General features: G+C 46.4%; 1 protein-coding gene across 10 annotated transcripts in view; it reads right to left on the bottom strand.

The window, feature by feature from the left end:
* Window positions 1–2,893: 2,893 nt before the first annotated feature.
* Window positions 2,894–23,876, bottom strand: part of CTNND1 (catenin delta 1) — a 47,760-nt gene continuing 26,777 nt past the window's right edge. For 6 of the 10 annotated variants that reach the window (XM_019547179.1, XM_019547181.1, XM_019547188.1 and 3 more), the window contains 18 exons: window positions 23,691–23,762; window positions 22,930–23,088; window positions 20,404–20,936; window positions 14,712–15,175; window positions 14,425–14,608; window positions 13,904–14,021; window positions 13,145–13,298; window positions 12,762–12,779; window positions 12,341–12,409; window positions 10,654–10,781; window positions 7,940–8,090; window positions 7,500–7,692; window positions 7,203–7,317; window positions 6,409–6,496; window positions 5,874–5,921; window positions 5,521–5,621; window positions 5,103–5,189; window positions 2,894–4,892 (listed from right to left, as the gene is read on the bottom strand). In XM_019547179.1, the coding sequence (XP_019402724.1) occupies window positions 5,118–5,189; window positions 5,521–5,621; window positions 5,874–5,921; window positions 6,409–6,496; window positions 7,203–7,317; window positions 7,500–7,692; window positions 7,940–8,090; window positions 10,654–10,781; window positions 12,341–12,409; window positions 12,762–12,779; window positions 13,145–13,298; window positions 13,904–14,021; window positions 14,425–14,608; window positions 14,712–15,175; window positions 20,404–20,936; window positions 22,930–23,088; window positions 23,691–23,762 (2,667 nt within the window). In that variant the 3' untranslated portion in view covers window positions 2,894–4,892; window positions 5,103–5,117. The remainder of the gene's footprint in view (window positions 4,893–5,102; window positions 5,190–5,520; window positions 5,622–5,873; window positions 5,922–6,408; window positions 6,497–7,202; window positions 7,318–7,499; window positions 7,693–7,939; window positions 8,091–10,653; window positions 10,782–12,340; window positions 12,410–12,761; window positions 12,780–13,144; window positions 13,299–13,903; window positions 14,022–14,424; window positions 14,609–14,711; window positions 15,176–20,403; window positions 20,937–22,929; window positions 23,089–23,690; window positions 23,763–23,876) is intronic. The other 4 variants (XM_019547180.1, XM_019547183.1, XM_019547185.1 and 1 more) reach the window with 4 other exon arrangements.

Consider the following 23,876-nt stretch of genomic DNA (forward strand, 5'->3'; position numbering starts at 1 on the left):
TTACTATCTCCTTTAAAGAGTACCTCATCCACCTTTTCCTCCTGACCTGGCTGTCCATGGTAAATCCCCACCTTACTGCTGTATCTTTTATCTTCATGCTGCTGTGACCAAAATTCCCAGCATCCAAGCTGCTTTGTTTAAAGCTACTGCAGGTATAGCTATATGATTTTGCAGTATACACAATTCCTGTGCAAAAAAGTCCTGCAGCTATTACATAGTTTTCTAGCCTATACAACTGCATAGAAAAAGCTTGAAATCAAGACCTAAGTACCACATGGAAGTCAGGAAGCAGAAAACAAAAGACAAAGAAACTTCAAAAAGGTACGACTTTAAAACAAACCAACCAACAAACATTAAAATTTAAGCATTCTCAAGGCCTTTTTTATTATTATGAGTTATTTTTGTGCTGGTCAGAGACTGGGTTTACTTCAGTTACATCAGCTAAGGATCTGGCTGCTATTTTTATGTAGTGGCTCCTCCTCTCACAGATCTATTGGTTGGTCTGGATCACCAGGGACCCTGTTTTTTTCCTGATAAAAACAAAGTCCCCAATTTTCAGATTAGAAGAGTAACCTAAAATCCACATTTTTCTGTGATCAAAATGAAACACCACTATAAATAAATATAGATGCTAGTGGTGTTTCACACCGATCATGAAAAAGTGTGGATCTTGGGGGGGTTTTTTTGTTTGTTTGTTTGTTTTCAGATTAAAAAAAGTAAATCCCAAGTCAGAGAAAACCAGGATCCCTGATCAGTGGTACTTTATTGCCCCTTTTGTTGAAGACTTATTTAAATTTTTCACAGCATGCTGCCTATGGGTGTAATCAGCCCACCCATGCACCATAGGGTGAGCTTACAGCATTCTCTCCTGAAAATATGGAGAGAAAGGAAGCCCATAAACCAATGACACTTCAGAAGGGCCAGTTGCTGACACCCCACAGCTGGCACCTGTGATGTTAGGGCAAACGTCTTGTCTCGAGACACTTTAGAATTCCGTTTTCCGCTTATAAAAAAAAAAAAAAAAAAAAGTCTAAAACACTCAAACCGCAAGACTGTTAACCAAACATTAGAAAAAGGTTTGCAAACCTTTTTAAAAAGTCCAGCTAAGGCATGCCATGGAAATTCCAATGCAGCCTTAGTTCTGGAAATGCCAATAATTCCTAACAAGATTCAGAAATGGTTAAAGCCCAAAGTGAGAGAGAGAGAAAGGGGGTGCGGGGTGCACAGACACCAGCCATAGCCTCCATGTGGAGTTATGCTTGCCATCTCCACATTGCAGAGCTGAGTGTAGGACGTTTGGCATTTCCCATACTTCTGGGCTTTCCTGGTTGCAACTTTTCTATTCCAAGCTGACTGAGGATACAACTACAGGATTATCCATCTTATCCTCAGTCTTCACAGGCAAGGTCACCTCCCAGACTACTGCACTAGGCAGCAGTTTGGGGAGGAGGTGAGCACCCAACAGTGGTGAAAGAACAGGACAGGGACTATTAGAAAAGCTAGACATGTACAAGCTCATGGGGCTAGATGCAATTCATCCAAGGATGCTGAGGGGACTGATGAGACCGCAGACCCACTGACTGGCCATTATCTTTGAAAACTTGTGGCAAATCAGGAAGGTTCTGGATGAGCAGAAAAGGGTAAATATACTGTATATCTTCAAGAAAGGGAAGGAGGAAGATCCAGGGAACTACATACTACTAAGCCTCACCTCTGTCCCCAGAAAAAATGATGGAGCAGGTTCTCAAAGAATCCATTGCTAAGCACTTGGAGAAGAAAGTCATCAGAAACAAATCAGCATAGACTCACCAAAAGCAAGTCATGCCTCACCAACCTGATTGCCTTCTATGACGAGATGAACGGCTCTGTGGACGCAGAGAAAGCAGTGGACATGATACACCTCAACTTTAGCAAGGCTTTTGATATGCTCTCCCACTTACAGCATTCTTGTGTAAGTAGGAGCTGGATGACTGGGACTGTAAGGGGAACAGAAGCTGGCCTGGATCATCAGGCTGAATGGGCAGTGATCAATGGCTTGAGATCTAGCTGGCAGCCAGTATCAAGTGGAGTGCCCCAAGGGTTTGTCCTGGAGCCAGTTTAGTTCAACATCTTCATCAGTGATCTGGAAGATGGGATGGAGTACACCCTCAGCAAGTTTACAAATGACACCAAGCTTGGGGGAGTAGCAGATACGTTGGAGGGTAGGGTTAGGATTCAGAGTGACTTAGACAAATTGGAGAATTAGAGCAAAGGAAATCTTGAGGTTCAACAAGTGCAAAGTCCTGCACTTAGGGTGGAAGAATCCCACCGGTACAAGCTCAGGACCAACTGGCTAAATACATTGCTGGGAAGGGCTAGCAATGCCTCACCAGAGGAGAGACAAAGCTGATCCTCTCTGAAGTGCCAGTCCTTTATTTGCTTTGAGGGGGGCAGCTCAACCATTTCCTATTGGCTGGGTTAAATGCATCCCTCACTCTGCCGGCTCTTGTGAATCTCAGTCCTTGGCATCCAAGTCTGCCTAGTCACACTACTGATCATTCATACCATCAGTAAAATGTAAGCTCTTGCCTGGTTGTGACTTCAACTCCAAAAGCTGAGCACACAGAAGTTAGGCATGGCAGTACCAAGTGCTTGTGGATCTGAACTTCAGATACCAGAAAGCAGGCAGAATGAACACCACTTCTCATAACACCCCTGGAAGGTGGGATAGTGTTAAAAAGCTATGCATTTTGCTCAGATACTATACCAATAGGAATCATACATATACAACAAATAAAAGACATCCCCCTCCCTCCTTTATATGGTCCACCCAAAAAGGCCAAAGCCCAAGAGGGCCTGCATCTGATGCAAGTCCAAGATTTGTTCCAGGAGTCATTCTCTGTTTTCCCAAATACACACTTTAAAAATTTTTATTTATATAAAAAATCATTTTGTTTTAAAAGCGTTACAAGAGCGGGCACAGAAATCAGACAAAGAACAGCAGACTCCTCCCATCCTCCCCCAGGCACTGGGGTTGTGGAGGAAAGCAAAACAAAAAAAACTGGTCAGTTACAGGTTCCCCACTGCAGGTGCTGAAGCAGTCTCTGGGGGAAGGAGGAGTTTTTGGTTCATCTGGAATTACAAAAAGAATTAGTGTTTTACATAATATGCAAGAAAAAAAGGTTAGACCCCCCCCAGGGAAAAAAAAGCCTGGATTTGTACTTCAGTCCCATCCCAAAACAGGAAGAGGCTGGATGCAGCAGAAGAGGGTTAGAGGCACAGGAGGTCTCCCAGCCCACACATTTCCCCTTTTACAGTGCATGTGTCACAGGGAGAAGCAGGGAGCAAGAATCCCATCCAAGCACACAAGTCTACAGCAACCCAGTTCCAGTTTCTGGCCCTCAAGGGAGGATTCCAGTTGCACGGTGCATGGAGGGGCTGGGATCTCCTCGCCATGTGGAGAGAAGTGGACATAACACCTCCACTCTCCTGCTGAAAGGAAGGGGAAGCAACGGCCCATTCACATGCACCCCTTCCAGTTGCACCAGGCTGCCCCATTACCTACTGGGTCTGACTGTGGCTTTTGCCTCTCCATATCCCATCATTTAGGAGGTACAGGTAAGTGACTATTTATTGCCTCCCGTCTAGTCATTCCTGGGAATCCCAGCACCTCCATTCACCCAGTGTCAGTACAAAAAGATGTTAAAGGCCAGAATCTCAAGTGGAGAGAAGAACAGCAACTCATCTGTGCCAGAAAGATTCCCCACAACCCAGTCCAAAACACTCCTTATCTAGTTGGCCATGGAGCCTATGAGTTGGAAGAAACTATTTCACAGTGGCAAAGAAAGGCACGTGTCAAGAGAAAGAGACACTTGCATTCATCTGGTTTGTGGGGGATGGGGTTAGTTACAGTTAGGCTCTCCCTTTCTATCACCACTCTACCCAATCCATCACCTTCCTTTCTCCTCCTCTACCTGCCTGCACCATAAGCCCAGATATCTCCCGCACTTTAAACAGCCAAAAAAGCCACATGCTCCTCAAAAGGAAACCCCACACCCTCGTTCTAAGATTCAGACTTCTTTAGGGATCAGAATCTGCCCCCAATCCTTGCTACCTTCCCCCGGTTGGCTCCTGCACAAATTCCTCCCACAGAACAAAAACAAACACAAACACATTGCCCATCCACAATGGCCGCATACCTAAGAACACCAGAGCATACAAGGAGTGAACAAACTGCTCCCAACCTGCCTCTTTCTCCTTTAGATGAGAAGAGATATGTTTCCTGTCTGAGTGGCTCATCTCAAAAACAGACCCCCACCTCCACCCTCAATGTGATCTGACATCCAGATACAGTAAGTCATAGGAAACAAGTATTGCAATCAAATCGCAGGTACCCCCACCACCTGGAATGTTCCAGTATTCCTTGCATCCTCTGTTGCCAAGGGTTTGCACATTTTAGAGGCTAAAAGGAGGCAGCCTCTGTCCCCATTACTGCAAGCAGAACCAAAAAATGTCTTAAAGGAAAATGTAGTGCCAGTATAGCCAGTTCTGTGTTGTGCTGCAGGCCCAGCAGGAGAGGTGATGTCAAGGGAAGGGTTCTTTCAGAGTCTGTGTTAGTTAGTATCTCCAGTGAGATTCATCAGGAGTATTTGGTCTGCAGGAAGATTTGCTCTCAGAAGAAAAAAAAAGCGCCCAAGGATTGGAGGTGCAGTTGTCTACAGGAGAGGGTGTGGGGGCCCTGACCAAGTTGTACCTCAGCAGGGAGAGGCACAAAGGGTCAATCATTTGGCTGGATAGTTGGCACAAAAAGTCCAGCAAAAAAATAAAGGTAAGTCAGTCCATTCCACCACGAAGAGAGAGATATATTATAAACCCAAACTGAGCAGAGGCAGGAGAGAACTCTAGATCTTCTGCTGTGGAGAAAAGGGAAAACAGGTTAGCACCACAGAGAGTCAATCAGCAATTCAGCATATACCCAGCAATATCAGGGGGGTAATTACTGTCATGAGGAAGTGAATGATCAAGGCCTTGGATGAAGCTGCAACCTCAGCAGGATTTGATTTGCTAAGCAACACCAGATTAGCCCAAAATGCCAGTATCAGTCCTCCAACTTCTTAACTTACACAGGAGCAGGGGACTCAGGGATGTGCCATCAGGGGATAAACCACAGTGTCATCCTCCTCCTCATACAGGTTTTCCTGCCTTTCATCCTGGTGCAGACACATGCATTGTTAGTATGGAGATGGAAAGTAGGCAGGGAAGGAAGCAAGATAAGGAAGATGGTTTGGGGGAAAGGAGGTGGAGATAGAGCTTGACAGATAGAGGCAGAACAGAAGCAGACTAGTAAACTGTCATATGACAAGCAGCCAGAGTCCTTTCCTTGGCTACTTCCATGATACAATCCAACAGACATTCCCCTCGGGTCATCCGCCCCAACTACCATGATTCAGACCACCTCTACCCTAGGGGTTTCCCATACCACCCACAAAGCTGTAAGGCAGAAGAAGCAGAAGGGTGTTTAAGAAGCAAGCAATGCCTTACTGAGATCGGTGCCGCCTTCACTGGTTCCACATTGCCAAGATCTCCAGATCGGTCTAATGTCCTGTTGTGGTCTCTTTCATTTAGTGTGGAGTAATTGTTGTCTACAACAAGAAGAGAAGTCAGGCACTCCCTAGAAGGGGCACTTTAAAGCCTACATAAAGCTCAATGAAGACAAATAAAAAGCTAAACACTACTATATAAAAGCATCTTTCCTGACCTCTCATAAGCTCCTTGCTTTCCCAATGTTATGGCACCCACACAGCACAAACCAAAGCAAGCAGATGCAGAATCCTCCCCTCCTAAATATACCCAAGTATTTGAGCTTACATAGGAAGCTGGCTAAAGGTTTTTACCTGGTCCCATGTTGCTCATCTGGATCTCCTCCCGAGAAGATTTCTTATCTAGACGAAGATGAACACAGGTATACCAGCGAGATCATACTCAGGATCCCAGAGATGTCTATTGGAGGCAGCCAGCTATACATCTAGCAGTTTCCCCATTCCCCAATAAGAACCAAGTTAAGCAAGCACAAAACTATTATATTCACTTGGACAAAAAAGGTTCTACTTTCACAACCCTAGCACAAGATGCTGAGGGGCAAGTTTAGCCCTGGATGAACAAGAGCTAAAGTTGGAGATTTTGCTACATTTGATTTGTACTCAGCTCATTTACACACAATTGGAATACACTAGCTGGAAACAAGCATTTGTACACTCATATCCACAGTTTCCCAACACCTCTCAACACATGGGCATCTGCACAAGCACGACCAGGGGAAATTGGAATATAATGGAGGTCAGCAGGCATCAAGAAATATGGGAAAGAAAGGTGTGCAAGTGGATGTTCTTCCCCTCCCAAACAACTGGCTTCTGTGAAAAAAGAGCATACCTCCTTTTTGGTTCCTGTCAATGAGTGGCAAGGTGCTGTCATCAAACGAGTTGCCTCCCTGGTTCCGAGAGGCATTGCTCAGGTTTACCTGGAATGAGAGAGTTGTCATATGCATCACACCAAGCAGACTGTCACAACCTTGATCAGAGGGCCCAAAACCCACCACTCCCATATTCCCAGACATCTGCACTATCAGAATAAGGCTCCATCTGTTCAGTGGGGGCTCAGGCCATTTAGAAGAATGTGTGGCAATGCCCACTCGGCAGTCTTACTCAGCTGCGGTGCTCAATATTTAGCAAATGCCAGGAACCAGCTTGATGAACACACTTCTTCCCACCTGGACTCTTTCTTCTTGATAGAAAATTATTTTTAAAAAGCCACCAAGTTCCCTTGGCATTTGAATGCATTTGTGCAGTCAAGAAAGAAACTGAGACAAATGAAGATTTAGAACAATCTTAAAAAAGTCTTTAGTCTGTATAAGGCTGAACACAGCTTGCCCAAAAGCAAAGGGAGAGTTGAGAACTGAAACCAAATCCTCAAGGTCACAGTCCAGTGTGTGATATATACAGGACATACCTCTCCCTACCATAACTGCAGTGGGAGCACCAAAAGGGCAGAGAAAGATCAGACCTATAAGGCTGGTGAACAACAAACCAGCAATTAGCTAGAGTAAAAAAGTTCACAGAAAAGCTACAAGACCCAGAGGAGTGCTTCTGTACTGGGCACCTGGCTATCATATCACTGCTCACTCATCCCCTCCACCCTAGAGGCAATTCATCAACCAGTTAAGGTACCTGGAAGTCAGACTTTTTCCATCCTTCCTTCTCTAGTGGCTTCCGCAACTCCTTATACCCCCAGATTGTCTGCAGGACTAGGGCTGCAGCTCGGACTTCTCTCTCTGAACGGTTCCTAAAGAGGTCAAAACGAAGATAAAAGACAGGACACAAAGTACTTAACATTCAATCACTTCACAACATTCTCCACAGAGACCTATAAAAGGCAGGGGGGAAGGGAGGGAGGAGAGAGAAAAGGTAACCAGTGTACTTGCTCAGTTCCAACCATCACACCCCTCTGTCTTATAATGCATCTACCCTGATTTGTTGATCAGCACCAGCTTCTCAATGCCTTGTGTCTCCCGCAGTTTCTTTGCGGCCTCCAAGTTCTCCAAAATGACCTCGTTGACTGTGTTCAGGACTGATACCACAGTGTCCTCAGAGAGGTTCTTGGCTGGTGTCTGCTGCCCACCTGGCAAGTTCTTCACTAAGTTGGGGATAGCATGTTTACCTGGGTTGGGGGACAGGTAGGAAAGCATTTAGGTCAGAAGGTGCGCAGAACAGAGCTGTCAAATAAATGGTAGGAAGAAAAAGGAGAGTCTAGGAGTGTCTGCCAGCCATTCATGCATGTCAAATGCTTGGCAACGATCTGGACTTCAATACTGTTCTGCCTGTTTAACCCCAACCCACCCCTCAAGGACCCATTCTGGAAGATGCCCCAGCACCTACAAAGCAGTCAGCTTCTTCATGGCCCTTACCTATCAGCTCTTTATTCCGAGGATCCACTGCCAAGTTGCGCAGAGCCCCAGATGCTGCTTTCACTACACGTTCATTGTCATGGTTCAGCAGGTCGGCAATAGCAGAAAGCCCTTTCTCTTGGCGTAATGCCGAGCGGATGTACCGACCATACTGCAGGGACATGGCAAAAAGCAGCGTTACCAGAAGAGAGGCAAGCAGAAGCCCTTCCTTCTCAAAATCACACTATACCATGTTGTGGTGCTGCAATCAAATTGCATGCGTCATCCATTTAAAACTTTTCCACAAGCCGCTACAATCCCATGGAAGGAGAAGCATCCTATCCAGTGGGATCACAGGAATCACCACATCCAGTAAGTCAGGTAACAAAAGGACACAAAATGCTAGAGAAGCTGTTCAGAAGCACTGCCAGCCCAAATACCACTTTAATCCTGTGGCCAGAAAAAGTGGTTAAAAATTTCAGTGCAAGCTCCATTAAGGGCTCAAGGGCCAGAAACCCATGAACATCATTCTGATTCAGAAGAGGTAAAGCAGAATGTGATAACTGACCATTATACATTTCAATATATTCGAACACTGCCCAACTCATTTGCTTCAACAAGCAGGTAGTAATGTCCACAGATTACAACATGTCATATAAAGACCAGGTCTTTATTCCACGTGTTGAGCTCTCATCTCCTCCATTTGTATTGTAGCTGATGCTTTCCAGCTTTGATGGCTGTCAATGCTGCCTGTAAGAACCCTAAGTTGGCTATTTCAGCAAAACGTCAGATGTTTGTAGAGACTAATACCAAGTAGTCTTTGATTAAACAGATCCAAGTGAAACATTTAAAATTAAACTACTTGGAACCAGAACTGTTGCAAAAGCTATTCCACAGGGACTTGGATCAACCAGCATGCAGACTAAATCCATCATGCTCCGTATCATTATCTAGAACCAGAAAGAAACTCTGTGGAACCAGTCAGTCATCGGAGAACAGCTATGCTTCTTGCCTGTCCCTCCAAAGCAACTGGTCCTAGTCACCATCATGGATAGGATACATTGCAGGAACAGCCACTGCCAAACTAAGCCAGACATTTGTATAGAAGCATCCAAGGCCTTGGCTAATTCAAGGTCTACTGTGCCAGGCACTACATGGGATCACAGCTTGAAATGGGAACTATCCAAGAGGACTTGTATTCCAAAAATACAAGTCTGTTATGCAGACAGTCACATGAAGCCCCTAGTGCAGGGATAGGCAAAATGCAGCCCGTGGGCCAGATGTGGCCTGCCAAGCCATTCTATCCAGCCTGTGGGGCCCTTAAAAAAAAAAAAAAATTTAGAAAATTTGTATTTATCTGCCCCGGCTGCCTGTCATGCAGCCCTCGATGGTTTGCCAGAACTCATTAAGCAGACCTCTGCCCAAAATAATTGCCCACCCCTGCACTAGTGATTCAACCAATACCTAAAAGGTAGCTGTAACAATGGAGAAAGTGTTCTGGAGAATGGAGAAAGCTCCAGAAGACAGGTAAGCCATGTGGAAAGCTGTTACTTAGTTTACAGAGCACAAAAAGATACATCAGGGCACAAAGAGCTATTTTAATTGGACTCTGTCACCTAGGATTCTTACTGATATCACTCAAATTAAGCACTAAGTGCCCTCTTGTGGCCCAGGGTAGCAAGCTCTTAAATTGTTCTTCCCTGCAAGAGCTCCATCATGATACTCTTTTCTCAAGAAAGATTCATAGACCAGAGGTTCCCAACCACCGGGCTGCAGCCCAGTACCAGTCTGTGAAGGGTTGGCTGCCAGGCCGCTGGCAGTCATGTGTGGGATTAAAGCTAGGCAGCAGGGCAGCCCCAGGAGGGAAGCAGCCAGCTGTGTGCCCAGTCCCACTTCCACTGCCATGGCTGCTGCAGCAAGGCACGGCCTGTGCAGCAGGTACCAGAGCCCACACTGGGCCAGGCAGGACTCTCCAGCCCCACCCCTGGCCGGGAACGGGGGGATGCAGGTGGGGAAATGCCCAGGGCAGGGAGGCAGCTCCACTGCTTGCTCCTAGGGAAGGCAGCAGAGGCCCTTCTCCCCAGTCAGCCCTAGCTGGGTCCCCCCAGGCCACTACCTGCACAGCCCCCTCTCCTGCAGGGTCCTCCAGTGCCCGCAGCTGCAGTGCCCCATCCCAATCCGAACCTTGCAACCCACCCATGTAAAATTTAAATATATAAGCTTAAAATATTTGCTGGTCCACAGTATTAGAAAGGGTTGGGAAACACTGCATAGACATTAGGGCTAGAAGGGACCTCATGTGACAATCAGGTCTAGTCCGCTGCCTGAAGGGCAGGAAGTCAGCTAGGGTCAAAGGATCCCAAGCAAGATACACATGCATACGAGTTCTTAATGTTTTACTGGAATAGCCTTAAGTCAGCTATTACAGGCAGCACTGGCAGCCATCAATCCTGGAAAGCATTAGCTACAGCATGAACAGAGGGGATAATCAAGAGCTTGGCACTCAGAATAAAGACCTGTGAAGAAACATGGACTGTTTTTCAACTGTGCTGCTAAATAACTTTCATTGGGTTTCCCCCATATTATGTACTAATGGCAAATCAAAAGATAACAGCGTCTGAACTTCCACTGCTTTTGTCAGCATCAGGTGGGTGACCATGACTTCATCTGGCATAGTTCCCACTGCATTTTTAAAAGCAGACAGGAGGAATGTTACCTCTTAGAAGGGAACTCACCGTCCAGCGACCAGCACATAGATTCTGAATAGCACCTGCTGAAGCCTCCAGAATGGCAGGGGTCTTGCTCTCCTTCAACAATGAGATGTATATCCGGACTACTTCTGGCTGGAATAGGAGCTCATAACCTAGGTACAAGACACAGGAAGTTCAAACAAGCAATAAGTTAAACGCAATCTGAAGCATTAAGAAGAGAACATACAGCCTGTTTAAAAGGTCAAATAGGTAAGACGCAAAGTATACACACTGGCTCTCCCCACCCTAATGACTAGAAGTTTGAGGAGCTAAAAACAGTTTTTGGAAACTGCCACTTAGCACTGGATGCTTAAAGCAGCATAGCGCTGACACACCTATGCTTACTGAGAGAGTATCTTCAGCAGTCTAATGGGGTAAAAAAAAAAAAAAAAAAAAGCACTGAAGCACCTCTGTTGCTTGCTTTGCAAGGCAGATGGTTAGAATACATGATTACTCATGAGGATGATATTTTATTATCTATCTGATGTCAATGCCCTTTTAAGCCAGGCCTTATACAAGGCCAAGGTTGGGTGTGGTGATTATCCTAACAGCCAATCCTTATGGCATCAGAAGACAGATGACTAAAGCCTTATCACAAGAGACCTGGCAGAAAACAAACCAGTTCAAGCAGCTGTAATGGTTTTAAGCCTTCTCCCTGCCTACAAACTCCCAAAAAATGTCATCACCATTCCATGTGCATCCACAACTGTACTAGCTCAGAGCAGGGCTTCAAACTGGTTCAGCCAGAATTAAACCAGGTTTTGGGCATTTCCACTATAGACTGGAAATGCTCGCATTGCAGTTACATCCAGGAGGCCCTCCACAGAGCACTATACAAGACCAATGCTGCAAAAACGCTTTGCAATGAGCAGTGTCTCAACACAATGTACAAAGGCTATTGTTCCTTCATGTGCAGTGTGCCCAAGGTTGAATTTATCTGAAAAATATTAAAAAGGCAGAGATTTTTATATTTAAAAACAAACAACCCACCCACTCCTATTTCTCCATTTGTTTCCCTTTCCTCTTGCTGGAAAGTTGGGTGAGGCACAGGAAAAAAAATATTCAGTTTTTAAAATAAGTCCAAACTGCTATGAACCAAAAATAGTCCTTATTCCAATGAAATGAGAGTTAGTTTTCAAATGCTAAAATGTTTTACCTTTCTAACCAGCTCTAGGTTTTTCTACTTTCATAAGAGCACAGGATGTTTGCCAAGATGGTGGTTTTTCAGAACAGAAGTTTTTTTGTAGTTGTAAACAGCTACTGAAAACCTGATGTAAGAGCTATAGAAACTTATCCTTGCCCCATGTCAGGGCATGTTGTTCCAGTTACATTTCCAAGTGCTTCACTACCCTTAATTTAAAATCACCCTCAAAATCTCTCTAAGGTAAGGAACTAAAATCTGGTAGGGCAAAAGAGCAAGGCAAAAAGGCAAAGCGAGATGCCCAAAATTAAAGACTACTACGGTATCAGAATTAAAGAGTTTTGGGCTTCTGCCCACACCACTACACCATCCTCACCCTTAAACCAAATGGATATCCTCATCATCAGCAATATTTTAATCTTATTGTATCAGTACCTCTCTCAAGGAAGCCCTGCATTATTTGGTCTATGTTAAGCTCTCCAAAAATTGAAGAGGAGTGGAGCATAGAACAAGCACACTACAGAACTGTACCTTTTGCAGGTGTTGTTCTTTTGGGAAAGTCCACTGTATCAGCACCAGGATCTTCTGGAGGTTTTTTGCCTTCAAACCAAAAAAAACAAAAAACAAAAAAAACAAAACACACAAGGCTTTAATATACATCCCATCCTCCATTCCCCCCACCCCTCCTCTTAACTATCCCTCTTCAATCCAACCAATGACTCATTAGACATTACATTTGCTTCAGAGAACACACCCCAAAAAAAGAAAAACGTAACACTGAGCTACCAGCTTCTCCCCATGGGAAGTGCTATGGGGAATGAGCATGGACCTCTTCAGCTAATATAGGGAGCATGCGTGTCTAGCAAGATAGGGAAGAGGAGAGAGCTAAGAGTACCCAACGAACCAAGGGAAAAAGGGGGAAGGGGAGAAAAAAAATCCAAGGCAGACTCACCTCTGGAGAACCACTCGTCTATTGGTGAAGCGGAGAGAGGGACAGGAGAGAGAAGAGGCAGAAGAGAAGAGATGCCGACAGGATCACAGATGGTTTGGCAGAAAAGCGGGGGGGAGGGGGAAAAAAAGGGACATGGAAAAGGCCTGGAGTTAGTGGAGATGTACTCATCACCACCCAAGGCAATCTAAACCCACCATGCAGGGCATTAGGCCCTATAAGCAAAGGTTGGAGATGCAGCAGCTGCTGCTGTTACCAAAAGGTTTCTCAAAAAAGGCAGCGATTTTAGCCCTCTAGCAGATTATTTAACATCAGAGCAAGACAGCTGGAAGCTTCACTCCTTCTCCCACCCACCCTTAAGGTAAGCATCAAGATCCCTGACATACCTTTGCCTTTCTTGGTACCAAAGCAGCTGGCAGCATGGGGCCCAGCATTATTGGTGGGGTTGAGGGGAGTCTCCTGATAACGCTCAGCGTGTGGGATCTCATGATGGACTTGGTATGATAAGTTCCGGAGCAGACAGACACAGTTTTCCACCAGCTATGAATGGAGGGAGGTGCTTTCAGTGAGAAAAGCTTGCCCTAAACCCACCCTAACCTCTTCAGAGCAGAGTGATTAGGATTGTGACTTGAGTACCAACCAAGCCAGGAAGAGGCTGAAATAGCTCAATTCAGGGCAGCCTCTTCCCAGGCTTCAGGTCATAGACCCAGGGAAATCCCTTTCAAAATCCTAGAGCTGCACCTCTGCTACTCGGCTCAAAATCTAGTGGCCAGCAGTCAAACACAAAGGACACTGTAGCTTCCAAATCATGGACTCGCATTTGGATTCCATTAGTTCATAGAACGCTTTGCTTCTGGGCACAGGAAAAAGAGCCAGCCCAGACTTCAAACCCTCTTGAAACTCAATCTAATGCCATGCCCCACCCCCCTCAGTGCATCATATGGCTTTGCATTCCCTTTCTCTTCCAGCTTTGAAAATAATCTATGCTGGCACAGTGGGAGCAGTCACAACTATGAAAGAAAAACATGCAGATCGGTCAGTTCTATTTCTGATCCTACTGGCATACAGGGAGGCCCTGAACAACAGCAGAGATGCCCCAGTCCAGATTAATTGGCACACCGTTGCTCCTCTCTCCACACCATTACCTTGCTGTCAGAGTCTTTCTGGCCAATCTCTGACTGGACAATGTATATCAAGGCATCCACCAGCCCATCACACTCGCGCAGTTTCCGACGAGCCTCACTCCGCTCAGAACTCACGTTTCTGGGAAGGAAGAGTTGGATTGGGGGGGGGGAGGAGACCATGGTGGCAGCACCTTATTGAGTTTGAGAAAGCTGAAGGGCAAGCCAACCCACATTCCCACTTCTCACTGCAATGACTAGTCAGGGGGAGGGGAAGGAAGGGAGTGAAAGGAGCTAGGCAATCTAGAATAAGGAACAACTGTACATGGAAATGGAGTTACGTGCCCTCTTACCACCCACTCTGTTCCAGAGGCCCGGCCTCAATATAACCTCAAGGTTCAACCTCAATTTATCCAGACACTAAACCTCCCCTGAAATATCTGTATCCTAATTTCAGGAACCCCGTCCCTAAAAGCTGCCATAAAACAGCAGCAACCCTCCTCTCCCCACAAAGCACTTCAGCTCAGAAGCCACTTCTCTCATACCTAAGGCAGCCAGCAGTGTTGGTGAGCACCGACTCCCACTGCATGTGGCGGGGTTTAGAGTCTTCATTAGGCTCCCTCTCCCAGCCAGAGCGCGGGATGATGACCTCATCAGTTAGAGCATGCAGCGCATGGTCTACAATAGCCATCTTTATTGAGTCATGGGAGGAGAGATTCCATAATGTCCCTGCAACAGCACACATACTTAAGACCACAGCACTCCAAAGACAGCCCCGCCCCTTCCACCACTTCCTTTGCCCAGCCAACCCATCACTCATATTCTCCATTACCTGTGATGACCTCTGTGAGGTCCATGTCACGGGCCTTGCGCAACAGCCTCACCAGGGCAGGGACACCATCACAGTTCTTGATGGCTATCTTGTTGTCTTGATCTTTGCCAAAGGATATGTTCTTCAGGGCCCCACAGGCCCCATAGTGTACCTCTTTCTTGGGGTGGTCCAGCAGCCCCACTAGCACAGGTATCCCCTTCAGCTTACGCACCTCTGTCTTCACCTTGTCGTTGCGGTAGCAGAGGTGCTGCAGGTAGGCTGCTGCATTGGACTTTACTGCATCCAGCCGAAAACTCAGCATAGCTATGACTTCAGGCAGCTCTGGCTGGCGCCAATTGGCAGGTGGTAGGCCTCCTTTCCGCAGACTGTCCAGGCTTGCCAGGCTACCCTGTTCATGCTGTGCCAGGGGGGCCCAGTAGTACTGGTCAGGGGCCACATCATCCACCAGCATATCTTCATAACTCCTACACAGGGGAAAGAATGGACAATTAGCACAAGGACCAAGACCATTGCCTCCATGAAAAAGCATAGGGCTACAACTCCAACTTCTAATGCAAAAACAGCTGAGCCAGGGTGACCTGCATTTGGAGGCTAAGATTTTTCAGGGCCGTCTGCACTCTGTAACGAAGTTCCCTGTCTTCCAAGAAGAAAACATTTTACATGCCCTTTTCAGTTCCTGGCTTCTGTAAGCAAAAGTTACTTGGGGAAGAAAGTAAGTTGAGGATCCAGAAAGCCTACACTTGTCTACTGAGAGTCAGACTGACCAAGATACAGTCTCCTTCTCCTCATAGTCTGTATTTCAATAGAGGGTGGAGCAGCTTCTTTTGCCTGGGCAGAGGAAAATATGAATAAGATGCACTGTCCAGGGCAATAGTAGCCATTTCTTCTCCATCCCTCCCAAACCCTGCTTTTTACTTAGTTAAATAAAAAGACTGAAACCTCTTGGAGGCAGAGTTTGTTGAACTGCATGTAGTCTGACAGGATCCAGATCTCAGTTAGGACTTCCACAGATTCTCTATCAATAAGCAAGATCCAGAAGCAATGACTAGGGATCTACTCAGCTTATAGCAAGACAAAGCAATTTTTGCAAACATTTCCCGTCAGCCCCACCCCCTGCCACCAGTTGGCAGAGGGGCATATGTGGTATAGTTTAATAGCAAATGCCACAGAAAATAAATAATATGATAAATCACATTGTATGAATCTAGATTTAAATGCATTAATATACATGTATACATAATAGGAGTTGTAACATCTTTATGTAGCATTCTACCAAAAAAAGTTTACAAATACTAATTAATGCTAGCCTCAGTATAAAATGTTTTCACTTCACTGATTGGTGCCTCCACTTAGTCTGCTAGTGGCATAGTCTAATCATGTTAACAGTCTCTGTATTTCAATAAGCATTGGGACATTCTAAAACAGTGTATTATAAAAAACCCATTTTGTAAGTTGATTTCATGAGAAATCATGGCCAATTAAATATTTCCTTGCAATTGCAGACAATGCTGTTGCACTTTCCCAAGTAGTTCTGCACTCTTGCCACTAGAGGGCATGTTAATGCCAAAAGTCTAAATCCAAAGAAGTTAGGGGGGAAATGATCTACGGTTGGGCAAGCCTACCTTCTTCACCTCAGGGACAGATTGCTCCTAATAAGTATTCCCTAGAACTTAAGCCAGGTTTTAAGTGTTTCATGTAAAGACCATTATATAGTAGTTAGATGGGTACAGTTCAACAGCAGGATCGGATTTTAAGGGCACCCAGTTTATACAGGGCACAAATTGCAATCTTGACACTGTATCTGGACATTTCATCCATCCTTTTGCCATGGCTTATTGCACAAATGACATGAGACACACCAACAAGCACAACTTGCCAGCACCTTTTTATTTAAGAATACTTAAATGCAGATTAGTTCAAAAAAGTTTGAGGAAAGCTCTCTGTCCCACCAACTGGTGGAGGATATTTGCAAAAGCAAAATGGTTCTCTGAACTAAGTGGAACTCATATCTTGGATGCTACTGTTCTACAAGTAAGACTGCATTGCCACATAGGAACTGCCAAGGGAAAAGACTCATAGAAACATTTAATGATCTTGCAGTCATCACCGTAGCCTAGGAAATTGGGAGAAGATGATATTTCCCATTTGAGCCACATTAGGCAAGTTGCTCCATCTCTAAGCTAACCTCATCTACGAAACAGGGACAATTGTATCCGACTGCATGTAGTACTTGGCACAGACATCCCGTTTTTGGCTGGCATTTCTAAGTAAATGACAAACTTAACATCACTCCTGCTAGAGAGACATGAGGCAGCAGGATGTGTAAGTGGCAAAACCCATGTGAAGGTGTTAATTCAGTCCCTACAGTTTTGTAACTATATTTACACTTCCAAAGGGGTGGGGGTGGAAATCAAGGCAAGAGGAAAAAGCAAAACAAAAACAAGAGAATTTGGTCTCCCAAACAGCCCTCAGCCTCAACAGAGCAAATTTTTTTTTAAGTCAAATATAAAGCAGACAAGCAAATGGAGACCATGCTTTTGTGTATTACATTATTTTATATTAAATAAGGAAAGCTGAACTAAGATGCTTCTTGAAACACCCTGCACCTGCAATATCCATACAGTACAGCTTCCACCACACAACTGCATTACCAGGGCTACCTTCATAACTCCATAGGATACCAAACTCTGGTTCAGCTTTGCCTAGAAGAGTATTTGGCTAAAGCTGTGGGAGCCAACATTTTTTTTAAGCAGGTGTGCCACAGAAATCAGCCCCACTCTCCAGGTGTCACTGAGTCCTTCCCCAGCTCAACTGACTGCTCCAATCTGCTACTTTGTTTTTGACTTCCTGCACTGTGTGCTCTACCCAATTTGGTACTCTTTTCTACTCCCTGCCCTGCCTGCCACTGTGCTGCTTGTCCTTTCCCCACTGTCATGCATCACCCACAAAGCCAGTCAGTGCCGCTTGTGGCAGGCATACCATAGGTTGGCCACTCCCGGGTTAAATCATACAGTGCTTCTTTGCATCTGACCTTAAGTGTAGAAATTTCAATCTTGGGAGCAGAAGCAACTATAGGAGTCCTGGCAGCAGGAACTCCTTTACTTCTCAACAGAATTTTATCCCAAAACTAGTACCCTAGTCTAGTTCCAAGTACATGCCATAATCAATAACATTCCTCAAGACATACTGATTAAATGTTCTTAACCTGTTAGTGCAATAGGCATAGCTGTGTCTCACTCCATTATAGCTTGTGGTTACATATGGAGCTTTTACAGCCAGAGGATAGGTCAGGGTCCAACCAGAGGTGCAGGTCAAGATCACCTATGCATTCCAGTTGAAGTGGCTAGTCAGAGATCTGAAAGCTATTCTGCTGGAGCCAGAGTTGATTTTATGGCTTTGATAACTTAAAAAGTGACTGAAGATGCATGTCAATCCTGTGACCAGCAGCCACTGACCATGGTGCCTCAGTACTTCTTTAGCCTTACAGGTTATAGGGACACACACAAGCAGCAACACCACAGATGGCCAACATGCTATCATCACAAGATTTGATCCAAATAGCAAGGCATGCTACACAGTTGTTGTCAAGAAACTGTCAATAAAATTTATAGACTCCAGATCAATGAAGTCTTCAGCATTCTGGATAATACCACTTTCAAATGACTTTTGCTACAAGGAAAGCTCAACTTGTTTCATATCAAGTCTATCAGTCAGACTCAAGACAGCCTAAGTACTTCCACTGAAACAGAAGAAAAAAAAAATTTACAGTGATTGTGTCTCATTCCACTGCACCTGAAGTTTTGTGCATGCTCAGCAAGTTGCTATAACACATGTCAAATGGATCCATGTCCTTCATACTGATTACAGCCAGTGGAGACAGTAGGGAGATTCTTAAACTCTGAAGGAGGGCAAACTGCCAAACACACAAATAAGTTAGGCCATTGCTCAACAAACATCTCAGGGGATATTAATCTCGCCAGTTAGCCCCTAAAAATAGGAGGTTAAAAGACAGGATGGTAATTGAAAAAGTTGTGGTAAGTCAACTCCAACAATGCTTGGATTCCACATATTTCTGTGATCCTTATCAGTCTGTACAGAGACCAAAGCACACTCATGGGACTGGGAACTAGAGTACAAGGGAAGTGCAATCGTGTAAATTCTACAGAGTTTGTCATTCCAGTGACCACAGACTGCAGGATTAAGAAGAGAAGAACAGAATGACACTTGATAAGATTACACCAGCAGAGCCCAAGAGACTGGGCTGAGGGGCTGCTTGATCCTTCTCTCCCAATGTACCCCACCACCACTCTGTTCTCCTGGCCATTCAGCATAAGCATACAGCCAGAGACAACGTTTGAGGAGCTGCAGCATCCTTATACTTTGCTTCATCTTGCCACTAAGCCCAAGTATGTGAACCATCCATAACTCACTTGGGGGGGGAAGAGGAGGAGGAAGACAGACACACCATGCACACACAGAGGACCACTGTCATTCAGTTAAGAGTTCTTCTAAGATGCTGGGGCCCCAAGGATCTCAGACTAGGTTAAAAATCAAGGAGAAAGACCCCTTCTCAGCCTGGATGGGCAAACAAAAAGACATGCACACATCATGAATATAGGGAGGAGTTGCATGTTTGAGCCCTGTGCTGGCAGAGTTCCACTTTGAATTCACAATTCATTCCCTTTAACAGGCCAAGCTGAAAACTATGCAGGTCTCAACTCCGTGAAATTCTACGTTCAGTTAAACTGTTAAGCAAGAAGGGAGAAAGATCTTAAATCCCCCTCCTCAAAATAGCAAATTGTCTAGGTTCTTAGTTAGTGTAACAGTATTTTAGCAGCTTACCTGAGACACCAAGTCTCAAGTCATGAAAGACGCACCACTACATATTTTTCCAGTATCTAGTAGGCTGCTCCTCCCATCAAGTAATCACTCTGATAATCAACTAGAGAATGATTGAACCACCCAAGTTAAAAAAAGCCCTGCTGTCTTTAAACAGGTTTGACAGCTGCCCATCCTGCTAAAAAGTACTTCAAGGGGCTGTATCCCTCTGGTAGTTTGTGAGATACACCTACCTAGTGACCTATCCTCATTCAGCCTAAGCCTCCCCTGCAAGTCTCTATTTCTACAGGCACATCCTGCATCCCCAGTTCAGTGATAGTTGAAAGTTGAAGACAATGCCACTTCAAGATGAGGCTCATCTCTTTGTAGAACCATGAAAAGAACAGCAGTTGTGGCATCATTACAAAGTAGGATGAGTCATGATGCAAACTTTGCCATAAATACTTTGTTCCACCCAATGGGCTGGCTGTTACAAAAGGAAAGTGCCCTACCAGTTTGGAGGGGCTATCAGACAGTGCCAAAGAGAACAACCAAGGGGCCCGGAGCATGAAAGACTTTTCCTTAAAAGGACTGAATATATGGGTAGGGAGGCAAATAATGGGAGGGCAACGTTTAGAATGAAAAACCCACTGAGCTGTCCTGCTGCAGGAAGGAAAGTTCAATTAAAATGTATAATTTTACTACCAATTAAAATACTCACAGCTATAATTAGAGTCAGGCATGTCTCAGCAGGTACAGAAGAGCCACCCCAACACACACCACCTTCTGAATCAGCCACCACTGGGCACCAAAGGCAGGGATAAAAGGATAACCAAAAGACCTATGTTTCAAGTACACCAAGCGTGACAGATACCTGAGTCGTCGCCGGGGATCCGAGGGCGTCCCTGCCCGCCTGGCTGTGCCATAATCTGATATCAGACCATAATCCATGTCATCATAGCCAACGCTGCGCTGGTCATCTTCTAGCCCATAAGGCTCTGCATGGAAGCGGTTCAGGTCCATGTTGCTCCCCCCTACTCGCACCTGTGGTTGGGGACCATAGACATCCTGCCGGCTAGGGGCCCGGTAACCATCCATGGAGGGACGGTAACGTTCATCAATTCGAGTCACACGGGACAGACTGCCGTAGTTGTGATCACTGCCAGGGTAGCCATCATCATAAGGGCGACTGTAGCCATCTGGGTAGTGGTAGTTGCGAGGGAGCGTGGCAGTGCCAGCCTGGCTTATGTAGCTGCCAGGTCCACTGTTGCCATTTTTACGGAAGTTCCTGTCCATTGTCTGGACATAGTTATTGGTGACAGGTGAACCCTCCAGAGGTAACCCATCTGGCCCAACAGGAACCTGCTGTACTGTCCTTGTGGTCACAGTCTTCACTACTTTCTTTACCTGGAGACATGGTCAACACAATGTTCTCAACTTAAGATTGCATCCTGCTGATCGTCATCATTCCCAAATTATGCACCCCCTGCCATCCTAGTCCCAGGCTCCCTCAGCATTTCCTCCAATCCAGGGGTGGGCAAGTCTTTCCTAATATCCAACCTAAATCTCCCTTGCTGCAACCTGAGACCATTGCTCCTTGCCCTGTCATCTGTCACCCCAGAGAACACTCCATCCTCTTTGGAACTACCCTTCAGGTAATTAAAAGGTTACTATCAACCCCCCTTCCCCCAGTCTTCAATTCTGCAGACCCAGTTCCCTCAGCCTATCCTCACAAGTCATGTGCCCCAGCTCCCAAACCATTTTCACTGCCCTCTGCTGGACTCTCCCCAACTTGACTCATCCTGTCCGGGGGGAGGGGGGGGAAGGCAACTGGACACAGTACTCTAGATGTGGCCTCACCAGGGCAGAATATAGTGGAATAAATCACTTCCCTCAGTCTGCAGGCAACAATCCAATTAATGTAGCCCAGTATGTTGTTAGCCTCCTTAGCAACAAGGGCACACTGCTGACTCATTCAGCTTATTGTCCACTGTAACCCCCAAATCCCTTTCTACAAGGCTGCTACCTAGCCAGTCAGTCCCAAGCCTGTACCATGGAACAATATGACGCATTGCTAAGGGCAGGACTATGCACTTGTCCTTGTTGAACCTCATGATATTTCTTTTGGCCTAATCCTCCAATTTGTCTAGGTCACTCTGAATGCTAACCCTACCCTCCAGCATATCTACTACACCTCCTAGCTTGGTGTCATCCGTGAACTTGTCTTCCAAATCTGCAAATTTGTTCTGCTTTTTGTTTGAGTAGTGTATACAGAGGCAACTGCATTAGAGGGAGATGTGCACGTGTGGCAGGCTGCCCACATGGTCCCAGGAGCTGGCCAAAGGTGGTGGGGGCAGGCAGCGCATGCAGAGCTCACCTGGACAGTGCAGTGCAGTCCACCCCCACCTGCCCCAACCTTCATCCAGCCTGTGGATGGCGCCAAGCCCCAACCACTGCCACCCAGGGGAGCCTGTGCCATGCTCCTGCCTGCACCAGTCCAACAGCACCACCCCAGCCCACCCAACACACACACCTTCCCAACAGGGCTGCTGCTGCAGCTGCCCATCTATTATATGGCTCTCCTCACCTCCAGCCCCTACTGCATGACTCCAGGCAGCAGGTTATGCAGGGAAGGTGTGGGGACATGTGCTGGGCACCACACACCCAGCTAGTGGAGAAGCTGCAGCCAGGCAGTTCCTGCCCCAACATGCTGGGCTCCAGCTCCTGGCCACTTTCCACCCAGAGCAATGAACAGCCATCTGCAGGCAGGTGGAGTGCGTGGAAGGCAGCCAAAAACTGGAGCCCTGCATGCTGGGGCAGAAGCCACCTGGCTGCAGCTTCCTCCAACCCACCCAGCCTGGCCGGACATGTGGTGCCCAGCACACATCCCCACACTACCTGGAGCAGTGCAGCAATGCCAGGAGGAGCCACTGGAGGCGGGGAGAGCCAAGCAGTACCCAGGCAGCTGCAGCCAAACTGGGAGCAGTCCCACCACAAAGTTGCATGCATTGGCCAGGACCAGGGCACATAGGAACATACCACAGGCTGCCCCAGGCAGGAGCGGGAGGGTCTTGGCCCCATGAGAAGCACTGTGTGGGGAGCCATGGGCCAAATACAGTCAACTAACAGATGCCCACCTGCAGGCCAGATCCAATCAGTTGGCCTCCAGGCTGTATTTTGCCCACCCATGCTCCAAATCTCAGCCTCCTGGCCCCATGCCTGGTTTCAGTTGCTATCACCAGAGAAGAACAAAGACAGCTTAGAGTACAACCCCCCTCCCCCCACCAATGTGTGTGCATGCACACACACACCTTTTAGGAAAACAACACGAAAAAAAAAAAAGCGCCAAAAAAGCCAGAGTCTTCCAACACACTCAGTATCATCCTGCCTCATTCCTCACCGTGGTTTCTGTGCGCCGGGTAGTCCCATCATCCGATGTTTCCACAGAGACAACCGACATGGCACCCTCTGGGTCCTCTTCCATGGTATAAGTCTCCTCCACGATCTGGCCTGGATCCTGCATCCTTGGGATAGTGCTGTATAAGAGATGGCTGTGGTCCTATGGCAAAAAGGAAAGATGGATCAACTAAGCCCAGATGAATTAACTCCACCTCCCACACAGACAGATGAGACCTAGCTCTTGTACCCAGGCCATAGTCGGGAAAGTGGAAAAAGCCCCATCTTTCCTCACACAAAAGTTGTCCAAGCATGCAAGCAACTTATTGCCATGTTTCCATCTCCTGAAAAGGGAGGAAGGCACCTACAATTTTTATGCCCCTGGGTACTGGAGGAACCAATTCTTCCATGCAAGCCACTCAGCTTAGAAGTATTTTAGAATCCAACCCTCATCTTCACAGGCCACACTCCTTACAAATGAAGTGAAATGGCTGCACAGGATGAGAGGTTATGGGGAGGGGGCCAAGACAAGGCTTTTTGCTGAATGGAGGGGTTGTCTCCTCAGTGCCAAATCTGCAGTCATGAAGGGAAGCAAGCACAAGAGAGGAGAAAGAATATGCAGAACAGGCAGTGGGAGAACCTTGCACCCACCACCTCACGAGGCTTGTCCCTGTCCCTTCTGGAGAGGAAGTGCCAGAGGAACCCTGAACACAGAGTTTGCCATTATCCAAGAGCAGATAACACCCTCTCACACCATTCCTTTACCTGGGGTCCGTTAAGTTTCAGATCTGGAAATTTCTGCCTCTCCAGGTCAGCATCGCCCAGGAAGCGGCCGTTCTGAAACACAAGTTGTAACAGCATGCCCATGAAGCTAGCTACACCATTATCCTGCTGCCCAAGTAAGATGGGTCAGATGCCCCCCATGGCAAAGGCTACTCAAGTTTCAAATGC

This window comes from Crocodylus porosus, unplaced genomic scaffold (genome assembly GCF_001723895.1).
Source record: "Crocodylus porosus isolate Cpor-Errol unplaced genomic scaffold, CroPor_comp1, whole genome shotgun sequence".
NCBI lineage: Eukaryota > Metazoa > Chordata > Crocodylia > Crocodylidae > Crocodylus > Crocodylus porosus.